Genomic DNA, 11,828 nt, shown 5'->3' with positions numbered 1-11,828 from the left:
TAAATGTTGTAAGTGATTTTATAATTTCAAATAGTGGGTGTGATTACGTAAAACTAAAGTAAGTACTATATTATTATATTCGCATTTTTTCCTGTAATGCATAGTAGGATGCTAATATTTTGCTAAATAGGTACTCATTCTCGTATGTCGTTCTAATAAATACTACGTATTATGGGAGTAAGAATAATTGCAATACTGGTAGTATGAGTACGATGCTGTTAATGTATTACGATAATAAAAATATTAATATTACTAATATTTTTATGACACAGGTTCACTTTAGTGAGTGAATAAGATTGTATGAATGTATACTATATAAGTTTTTCATGTAGATACCTACCTAGCGTCTATTTCTATATAAACTGATACCGATTTTAAATACTTTTGTATTCACGTTAATTTTTACGTAAAATATAAACAAACTTAAAGTTCATTATGATAAGGACGACATATACAAGCTATTTTATTTTTCACTCCATAGGACACTTCTAAACAATGATTAGTTCCTAATCCTTTAATAATCTGTAGAATTAGTTTTTGGCAATAAAGTGTTTCTATCTATTTATCTATCTATCTAAGTTTTGCTAAAATTACTTTTATTTAGATGGCGGACAAACGAAGAATATGGCGTGACAAGCTGAGAGGTGATTGTTTTCCTCAAAACCCTCCAAAAAAGTCAAAAGTCCAAATCCTTCAACAAGATGTATATAGGAAAATAGATGGAAAGTTAGTACTTATGCGTAGTCTAGACAACATGAATAACAATGAAGACGGAGAACCAGATGAGCTTAAAAGTACATCAGATAATCAAGATATTGTCAGAACTCCTGACCATAGACCCAAAGACGTTTTAGAAAATTTGACACCTACATTTAGAATTCCAAAAGACTATTTAGAAGCCACGGCTGAATTTTTTAAAGAAATATCTCCAAAATTAAATGAAAGCCAAGACAAGGATGACATTAACATTGATGTGATTCAAGGGTGTATTACATCGGACACAAACAATTTTAACTTTGAACACTGCATTGATAATCAAGAACAAGAGATTATCAGCAACAAAAATAAAGAAACAATTTCTTTAAATACTTGCGACGATAGCAATATAGCACTTAATGTGTTCACAGCTGAGGTATGCGTTGAAAGTAAAAAAAGTAGTGAAAATAAGAATGCAACATTGGATTGGCAGCTTTCAAATAAAGAAGAAAATTTCGAAAAGGATTTCAAGGACAACAACCATAACAAATTACCAGCTAACAAAACGAAGGGGGCTATATTAAATGATGCTAATGCCGATAAAATAGAATCCTTCATTAATTCAGAATCTGCTCAAACTGTAACTAAAATTAATAAAGGAAAAAATTACCGAAAATCAACCACACCAGCACCAACTGGAAAAATAATGAAAAAAGAAAGTATTAGTAGAAGGTCAAGAAGGAAACTCAATTTTAATAAATCTTATATTGATTTTGTAGCTGAGGATGATCCTGATATCATGTTGCTGAACGAAGCTTTTCCATCGGAAGAATCGAATGTAGAGCTCAGTGAAGAAACAGCTTCTTCAAGTGATTCTGAATGTAACTATTCCAAAAAAGGTACCTAATAAAATATAATTTGACATAATAATTATCTACAAGGTTTAACACATTATTATATAAATATACCTACTAATGTGCTAACCTTGTTGATTAGAAAGCATTTTATAATATTTTTATGCAATTTACTTTCAGATAAGAATAAAACGAAAAAGAAATTAAAAAAAAGTAAGAAACTGGCAATGAAAGAGCATCAAGAAATCCTAGATGTAGAAAAAGAACACCAACTTCAAGTAGAAAAAAGTAAATGTAAAGCACACGTCAAAAAAGAAAATCGTTACAGAAAAAATAAAGGCGAAGAATATTTCAATACAAAAGGCGAGATAATTGAAAAGAAACATGTAAAACCCAATCCATGTGCTAAAACTAACTGCATAAATAATTGTAAAGAGATTTCCAAAGAGCGTCGCAATAGTCTCTTTACGCATTTTTGGGGTTTGAATAGCTACCAAAGAAGAAAAGACTGGATAGCCCAGTGTGCTATAAGAAAGGCGATTAAAAGACCTACAAAGAATACTTCGTCCAGTAAATCTCAGAGATATTAATATTTTATAAATGATGGCGAAGGTAGACGCAGAGTATGTCAACAATTTCTAATTTCTACATTAGACATAACACAAAGATTTATTCTTTATACGCTTGTTACAATGACTGATGGTTTTGCAAAAGAAGATTGTCGTGGAAAAATCGGCGGGGGTCGAAATAAAACATCTGAAGTCATAATTGAAGAAGCCAAAGACTTCATTCTTAGTTTACCTCTTTTGCCATCTCATTATTGTCGGAGAGACTCAACGAAATTATATCTACCAGGAGAATTTAAAAACATTACGAATTTGCATCGCGTGTATCAAGCCCATTTCCCCAACAAGAAAACAATGTCGTTTAAAGTATTTTCTGCTTGGTTTCATAAATATTTTAACATTGGGTTTCATATCCCTAAAAAAGATAAATGTGTCTTGTGCATTTCTGCTAAAAGCTACGATTGTAAAACTGAAGAAGAAATGAATATAATTATGAAACACCAAGAGGAAAAAGAAGAATCATATAAAAGATTCGTATTTCACCAGAAACTGAATAAAATAGACAACGGAACGGTATGTGCCAGCTTCGATCTTCAGAAAGTTTTGAACACCCCTCACGGTGAAAGCATGCTACTCTATTACACACGAAAATTTTCAGTTTATAACCTCACAATTTACGAAAGCAATACACAACTTGGAATTTGTAATACCTGGACAGAAGCTGACGCTAAAAGGGGGGCTAATGAAATAGCAACATGTTTGCTAGCGTACCTAAAAGATGTCGACAAACGCGGATATGTGAAGCAAGTGATACTGTACTGCGACTCCTGTTTTGGACAAAATAAAAATAAAAGTATTCTAGCTATGTTGCGATATGCATTAACGATTTGTGAGAATATCAACAATATTCAAATAAATTATTTGATTCCAGGACATACATATATGCCTGTTGATAGCATGCATGCTACCATAGAAAATTCACTAAAGAAAACAATAGTCTGGGCACCGTCACAATGGCCAACCATTATGGAGTTAGCTAGAAAAAATCCAGAGCCATACGTTGTGAATGTAATGACTGGTAAAGACTTTTTGGGATTTGAAAATATTGTAGAACGTACTTACAAAAAGAATCAAACCATCAATATTTCGAAAATATGTACCGTTACTTTTCATAAAAAACATGCTAACAAAATGTTTGTTAAAACATCAATGTTACCAGGTACAGAAGCTACAGAGATTCAATTAGGTCCTTTGAATAATGTCATTCCAAAACAAAATTTGTATACTTCAAAATTGCCAATTTCGCAAAAAAAATATACAGATTTAAAGAAAATGATTGATAAAAATTTGATTCCGGAAAGATTCGCAAAAGAATACTTGAGCTTAAAAACCAGTACAAAAGTTATTGACTGTTTACCTGACACTGATGAGGAAGATGATTAAATATGTTTTGAGGATAGTTAAGTTTGTCATTTAGTTTTAAGCTCATTATTTCATATACATAATTACTTTTGTTATAGATGTACCAATATTTTTTTATTTAAATGCTTACTGTACTGGTACAAATATTATAGATTTTATGAGAGTATTTTTAATAGTGTTGGTAAAAATAATATGAGACCTGTTACATTTAAAGACAATTAAGTTAATTAAGTAAACTACTTATTTATAAATGTTTTTAACAATTTTTAAGCTTATTATGTTTTTTGTCAATAAATATTTCAAATATAAATTGTAGTGTAAATTATTTATTGAACTCTACGTTTTAATATTCTGTCAAATTTTTTTTTTTTTTACGTGTAGTTAACATTTGTCGTGTCCTGAATCGGCTGTTATTTTAGTTTACACCATATCTAAGAGATTAATTTCATTGAATAACCACGTTCACAACGTATAGTTTGGCAGCCTTAGTTCAAGTACCGCTGCTTACCGCGTTTTCGCTTTCCTTAAAAAATGCATTTAACCCAACTCCATACAGCTCTATAGTGCAATTACAGCGTTTTAACATTCTGTAAATATAGTTCAAAAAGTCGTAGTCAACAAAATTTTGGCAAATAATTGTTAGAATAAGTTTTGGAGTTAGAACATTATAAAAAAAAAAATAACAAGCCTAATATCCAAAAATCTGGAGTCTAACTTAAAAAACACGGTAGTTATGATTTTTTGAAAAAAAGTGTAAAAGTTTTTTGGCTCTGGTGAATATTTCCGTTTTTGTGAATGACGACGTTTTCGCTTTCCGCCGTCGATATTGTTTTCATCGCTTTATCTAAATCAATCTTCTGTAATTTGAAAATCTTCTTTCCTCTTTTCGTCTTCACAAACTTCTATTCTTCATAATTGTATTTGTTCATAATTTATTCAGCTACTCTCGTAATTTATGTATGTTGTAAAATTTTAACTGCTGGCTAAGGGTCGCCATGTATTGGAGTGTTGTAGGTGAAATAAAAGAGAACTGTTCAAGTCGACAATTCATGTAATACTGTTGTAATTTAGTGTGTGCAGTTACAAATATAAGGTTAGGTGAGCTGCACACTACAGAAGAATTTAAAAATACTTTTAGTGAAAGTCCCTCCTTAAATGACTTCTTTCAGTTTTTAAAAGGCCGTTCGGATGTTCTAGAATCCATACGTCATAATAATAAGCCCGAACGACAAGCCAATACTTTTAAAGGAGAAACAAATTCATCTTTTCATAAATTTGAAAGGTCTCATGCAAAATCCTTTGCAATTTCAGCCTCGTCTGCGTCTTCTTCTGTGGCGTGTGTTCTGTGCAACGGCAGCCATCGCCTGTACGACTGTGATTCGTTCCTTGGAAAGCCGGTTGACGAGCGTATCGCCGATGTGGTGCGGTTGAAGCTGTGCTTCAACTGTCTGCGCAAAGGTCACTCTTCTCGTCAATGCAGGTTACGCCCAGGGGGGTGCAACTCCCATACCAAGGAAAATAACATACAACTAGCGTCATCTTACTCCTGTGGCGACGTCATTTTTGTAACGTTTAGGCATTAATGATCTAATAAACTCACTAGATGGCAGATACGAGTTCTGACTCAATAAAAAATGCTATCGTTGGTAGAAGTTGGAATTATTTCAGAAACAAAAAAAATATATGTTAGAAACATAAACCGTACTTATCAATATTTTTTATTTTTAACAAAAATCCTGTTACATTAAATGTCTTATGTTACATTAAATGATATTTCTGTTAGGAAAATAAACAGTATCATGGAAATAAACTGCTACTAAAACCAAATTTTAGAAATATTTTACTTTGGATTGGCAACTTTGTAGTAGTTTGTAGTTTTCAAAATGGCGTATCTGACGCTTTAATTTTTTAAATCGTTTTTGGTTTGGTCTCGGTTTGTGAGCTATTTTACGATTTAGTATCAATTTGGAGCAACTTTTAGTTTGTGAAAATATTAGACGATTAGGCATTAAGAAACTGTTTCGAATTCTCTTTAGACATAACTTGGCTCCAATACTTTTTCTTCGTTATAGTTTCGTATGCCTGTGTATATTGTTTTCATTACTTACAGAAAGTTTATTATTAATAGTCAGCATGCCTCGAAGATCGAGAATGAAATTTTATTTCGGATGCCTTGGTAACGGTGAGTTTGCACTATTTTCCCGCTATATCATTTGTTAACAGAAATATTATTAATTATTTATTTGAATGAAATAGCACCAACTAATGGTCTTTCCTATTTCTGTTGCCAAGCTATCATATTATTATGTTAAGTTTCGATCGAAACAGTCGTTATTAAGTCTCGTATTAACACCCAATAACATCTAAGATAATCGTCTCGAGTGGGTGGCAGCATTTATGTTTTGCAACGCAGCGTATTATATGCTTATTGTCAAGTGGGCTCGGAACTAACTTTTTGGAATGATCAATTAAAGACTAGCTACTAAAAACATATTTTCTTAATTTTACGTATTTGAAGGTCCCTTCCATGCATTTGCGAATCCACAAAGTTTGATAATAGAACAAATTGAGAGATTTAATAAATGGAAATCTGTACTAAGTGCAGAATCTCAGGAAAACAGTGAAAAATATATGTATAACAACATTCGCCTTTGCAACAGACATTTTGAAAAGTGCTTCATACTACCATCAAATAGACTTATAACAATATTAATTTATTTGTTTGTAAATATTTCAGACCAAAATTATGCAGCTCACATCGAAATTGATCAGCCACAGTTGTTGAGTGGAATTGTGCCGACTTCAAGTATGAATAATATGACAAAAATTGAAAGTGTATCATACAGAAGTAGGTGCCAATATCTGTATTTTTTAATAAACTACTCTAATACTGAACATAAAATTATTCATGACTAAAACCCATATTTGAATAGTTTGTCAAGTATATTTGATTTTGAATTATACACTTTTCTTTTCAGAATTTTAGAGGAGCTCAAATTATAATTTGACAAATTATTTGATTCATTTAATTGTCATTCTTATCAAAATTCTCCAAAACAATACAAAAACTGCTTAAAAAGAAATTCTCCTCATTTTAATTTATGGCATGATTTACTGCCTATATTAGAGTCTATTAAATTCAAATCAGGTGTTATAAAAAATAATGTAGTAAATATTAAACACAAATCAATTCTTTCAATCCAAAAGTGGATCCATAACATCAAAGTATTTAAAGAATTGTGGCATTTTTTAAATCAATACCACAATATCTGCAATTTACTAACTAGAAATTTGAATCAAGATCCATTGGAGAATTTCTTTAGTAGTAATAGAAGTAACGGTTTTAGAAATATTAATCCTAATTGTAGTCAATTTATTAGTGCTTTTAAAACATTGCTCATTAATAATTTTGGTTCACCTCATTCTCTAGGAGCGAATTGTGAGAAAGACAACACTAATCCAATGAAAATCTTTACAAAGTTTTTCAATCAGAAGTCTAATGACATTCTCAAAATAGATTATTCTATTGATACTGAGCAATTGATATTAGTGGTGGGTCAATTAAAAAGTAGCGATTGTTTGATTTATGCTGAATTAAAGAAATATGTATCAGGATATATTATAAAAAAATGTTAATCAAAGATTTTTACTGGATGTACTGCCTGCATGCATGATTTAGCTGAAAACAATTTAGACATTAATTCTTTTATCTATGAGATTGATTGCACTAAGAAATCTTTGTTTTATCCCAATCACAATTTTATCAATTTAATGAACAGTATTTATTATTATACAATTGTTGCCTGTTTACCTTTTTCTCCCGAATCATCCTTTTTAAAGCATAAAACTGCTGTTGCGCTTAACCTCGCTTGTGATTATAGTTTTATTACATGTAAGGAACACAAAACCAAATTAATTAATTTTATTAATGATCTCCAAATTTGATCAATAATATATAGCTGGTGTAGGTACTGGTGTAAATGGTATTTTGCATGGGAAAATTTCGAAATTTGATAAGAATGACCTTGTGAAAGTAGAAACCTTAGATTATTATAACAAAAAATATATAAAATAAATGATTTTGTTAAATTAACTTGGTTAGTATAATTATAAATCATTTTTATTTCTTGGTGGTAAAATAGAATATTTTTACTATACAAGAATACTGCAACTTCTGACTGGAATATAAATGGTTGAGGTAGGGCATATTGTAAAGTTATACCGATGTGTATCACCATCTTGCTTATTTCTGTCGGGAAGCAGTCATGGTTTCCTATTTAAATAAAATACAGCACAATTGATCTCACATCCAAAGTTAGATGATGGCATTCACGTTTTGTTTTCTGGTGTTTGATAACCTAGTTACACCAAGTGGACTGTGACCACGTTCATCCTTCTACCCAATATATATATATATATATATTTTTTGTAGACAAATGTTCGATAATGACAAAATTTTATGGAAAAATTATAAGGAGCACATAAAATGTCTGAAACATGAAAATTAAGATTGATGCACTATATTTGAAGCAGAAGGTTATGTAAGTATGATTAGATTAACACTAAATTTTTCATGGTCGTATTTTTTCAATATTTGTTACATACTTAAGATACTTTGTTTCTCTTTTTCAGAAGAAGAACTGATTCAGCAAGGAATGTGAACTCACAAGGGATCTTAATTTTTTTTTAAATATGTTTATAATTTATAAATTAATAATTGAAATAGTTCATATGAACTAAATTGATACCAATTTTGTTTTAAAATAGGTTGTTTAGTTCTTATAGTTATAGTATATTACATTTGAATAGTTGTTGTAATTAGTAAGTTAGTAATATATGAAAATACTGATATAAATTTTTGTAAATAACCTTTTGTAAATTCTACGAGAAGATGATTTTAATTAATGGTAATTCAAAAGCATTATTGTGGAATATATTAGCTAAGTCGTGTTTTCTGTATGAGCAGATATAAACGAAAATGCCCAAACATGATTACGTTTCTTACATTTTCATTCTGTGAAATCAATATGCTTGTGACTGAGTATATTAAAAATTTATTAAAACTTAAGTGATAGACAGCGACCCCTATGGCACCGCTAAAGTTTATAAGCACTGGTGACCACTTATCACGAGCCGGGCTGCGTACTCGTCTGCCGTTGAGGGCAATAAAAATTTTCGAAACCCTTTCTTAGATGTAATATTAATGTACATTTAATTTGGATTAAAAGATAAATTTACATTTTATGTTTGCATGTGTATGTTTATAATTCATTTGCATGTAACGAACATCAGTTTCTTTTGTAACAAAATTCAAACTAATGGTTTGCAATGAATGTAATTATCTTTAAGATGATTTTCTTTCAATCTGCTGTTTGTTTCATCTAGTATTACCAAAGCTAAAGCGTCAGAAACGTCAGATTAGAAATAAATTAGAAGGGAAATAAAACTATAACTATTGTAATCATGTCTAAGATTTCTATAAGCGTCATTAAGTACAAACTATCAATATTTAAGAGTACTTTAAATCATTATTACATTTTTTAAACATTTTTTTTTTTTTCAAATTATGTAACAAAACGTTTTGTGCAGAACAAAATGTCACATATTATGAACAATTGTGGGTTAATTGTTTCTTAAATTTCTAAATGTTTATAAGAATGCTAAGAATAATTTAGTATTCACTTTAGTGTGTGTATTATCTCTACAATGCTAGTTTAAATGACAATTATTGTATGACGAAGCATAGGTAGTGTTTATAGATGTAAGATTTTCGTACAAGGTCATGATCTGTCACGATCAACTTTAAGCAAGAACTGCTAACGTTAAGAAACAAATTTATTAAATTTAATTCAAATTGTCTACTATGTTTGTAATGGAAAGCTGACATGTTTATATTTCGCACGAATGACTTAATTGAGATGGAATGATTTGATTATCTAGACTTATTTAACTTTTAGATAACTTTCGATTTAATGTTAATAAGTACGCTAGTAGGATTAATCTAGAGGAGTTATTGTTATTCGAAATTTTATACAATTGTACGTTCATACTATCTTTTAACAGTAAATTGTTTGTAATATAGGGAAATTAAATAGCTTACAGAGAATTACAGCTTTTTATTTAAAAAAACTGTTTTCTCTCTGTGTGAAAAGGTCTTATCGATTAGAATGCTGAACACAATCAAACGTTCTTTAATATTTCATAAGTACTACCGGGAATTTCAGCGATTCTAAACGATAAGATTTTTTCATAAAGAGAGTTAATTATAAAAAATATTAAAATTACTAAAAAAGCCACCTGGTGAGGGGTAGGGAGACTAATAATCGACAGCAGCGACGCCTGCTGTCCTGGGCTCTAACTAAAGCAAAAATAAAAATGAGAGTTGCGCATCTATCTCAAATATATTAAGTGTATAGTCTATGGTTACGCCCTTGTTCTTCTTGCAAACAGCGACATAATTCTCTGTTGCACAAGGGGGGTTCTCAGGCTGTAAGTACTTCCGACACACACGCGATCATAACTACAGCAGAAAATGAGGTTGAGGGGGATCATGATGACAATGTCATGTGTATGTCAGTCTCAGTTAACAACCATGTATTGCTTTCAACAGCGTTAATAGAAGTTTATAATTCAAGCTCAAATAAGCGTCTAATAATTCGAGCGCTGCTAGACAGCGGGAGTCAAACGTCTTTAATAACCAGTAAGGTAAAAAATGAATTAAACTTGACTCCTCAGCCATCCAGGCTCGCTATTGTAGGTGTAGGTAATCAGCCTTTATCTAATACTATGCAACGTTGTTCTTTAAAGTTGAGGTCAAAGCAAACCGATTTTGAAGCAGATATTTCTTGTTTTGTGCTACCTCAAATTTCAAGTAATTTGCCTAACAGTACATTCGATGCATCAATATGTAGCTTGCCTAGTAACATTAAGTTAGCCGATCCTAATTTTAATCACTCTGCACCAGTAGATATGCTCATAGGTGCTGACTTATTTTGGCATTTAATTGAATCTGATAGATTAGATTTTTGTCCAAATCAACCCACCGCACTAAAATCAAAATTGGGTTGGATATTGTCCGGACCTTTTGTACCAAACAAAACTAGTAATATTAATAGCGTACAATGTAATCATGTGTCATTTAATTCAGACAAGGATACTGTGTCCAACGATTCACTGCACAATGATTTAAAAATTTTTTGGGAATTAGAGAAAATTCCTACAAAGAAAAATATATTAACTGCCGACGAAATTGAGTGTGAAAATCATTTTTAAAAATATACATACCGTGATGAGGATGGACGTTTCCATGTGAAGCTCCCTCTACTGGCAGAACCAGAATGCTTAGGGAATTCATATAATTTTGCTAAAAAACAATTTTTGTCCTTAGAGAAAAGGTTAACACGAGACGCTAATCTAACACAAATGTACTCACATTTTATAAAAGAATATAAAGATTTGGGCCATTTATCAGAGTCTAGTAAATTAATTCCTGAGCAATCATTCTTTATTCCTCATCACCCAATTTTTCACCCTACTAGTGAATCAACGAAATAACGCGTCGTTTTTAATGGAAGTTCTAAAACCACTTCTGGTTATTCGTTAAATGATTTACAAGTTGCAGGTCCACATATTCAAGATTCTTTATTTAATATCTTAATCAGGTTTCGTCAGTATACTTATGCACTGTCAGGCGACGTAAAAATAATGTATAGAATGATTAAGGTGCAAGAGAGTGATCGGGACCTGCAAATGATTTTATGGCGCGATAACAATACAGAGCCAATAAAATCATACTTAACACTGACTTAACACCGTCACGTACGGCTTAACAAGTTCAAGCTTTTTAAGCACTCGTTGTTTGTGGCAGCTTGGCGAGGAATGCAGCGATAATAAGATAAAAAAAATTATTCAAAACGATTTTGTAGTCGATGACTTGCTGACCGGCAGTGATAGCAAACACGAGTTAATGCATATTAAAAAATCAGTTGAAAGTGCTCTCGCTGCCGGGTGTTTTAATTTAAGGAAATACCGTTCAAATTTATCGTCACTTTTGGAAAATAATGAAAATACTCAGAAAAATATTATTATTAGCTCATCATCTCACACGCTGGGTGTAGTTTGGGATCCTAGAAGCGATATAATACATTTTCCTACAAATTATCGCAGCAATGCCAAAATTACTAAGCGTTCTATATTATCTGAATCATGTAAAGTTTTTGATCCTCTTGGAATATTAAGTATTTTTACAATCAAACTTAAAATATTAATACAAAAATTATGGATTGAAAAG

The 11,828-nt window shown here is 31.0% G+C and overlaps 1 protein-coding gene and 1 long non-coding RNA gene across 4 annotated transcripts; both read left to right on the top strand.

The window, feature by feature from the left end:
* The first annotated feature begins 612 nt into the window (after nt 1-612).
* Nucleotides 613-3,733, top strand: LOC134201683 (myb-like protein X). Of its 2 annotated transcripts, none has more exons than XM_062676920.1 (2): nt 613-1,595; nt 1,731-3,733. In XM_062676920.1, exon 2 carries the CDS (start codon nt 2,243-2,245, stop codon nt 3,557-3,559), a length of 1,317 nt encoding a protein of 438 aa, XP_062532904.1. In that variant the 5' UTR covers nt 613-1,595; nt 1,731-2,242; the 3' UTR covers nt 3,560-3,733. Both variants share the same exon structure in this region, with proteins under 2 accessions (XP_062532904.1, XP_062532905.1).
* A 1,703-nt stretch (nt 3,734-5,436) lies between these two features.
* On the top strand, nt 5,437-9,644 carry LOC134201680 (uncharacterized). 2 transcript variants are annotated; one of them, XR_009977021.1, is made up of 4 exons: nt 5,437-5,720; nt 6,276-6,386; nt 7,971-8,079; nt 8,171-9,644. It is a non-coding gene; the product is annotated as an uncharacterized LOC134201680 (long non-coding RNA). The 2 variants fall into 2 exon arrangements; XR_009977020.1 differs by lacking the exon at nt 5,437-5,720 and having other exon boundaries at nt 5,998-6,386.
* The last annotated feature ends 2,184 nt before the right edge of the window (nt 9,645-11,828 follow it).

This window comes from Bombyx mori, chromosome W (genome assembly GCF_030269925.1).
Source record: "Bombyx mori chromosome W, ASM3026992v2".
NCBI lineage: Eukaryota > Metazoa > Arthropoda > Insecta > Lepidoptera > Bombycidae > Bombyx > Bombyx mori.
This window is presented reverse-complemented; position numbering and strand designations above follow the sequence as displayed.

Coding starts and splice junctions, on each gene's coding strand:
- LOC134201683 (XM_062676920.1), top strand. CDS start 2,243: ATGACTGATGGTTTTGCAAAAGAAGATTGTCGTGGAAAAATCGGCGGG.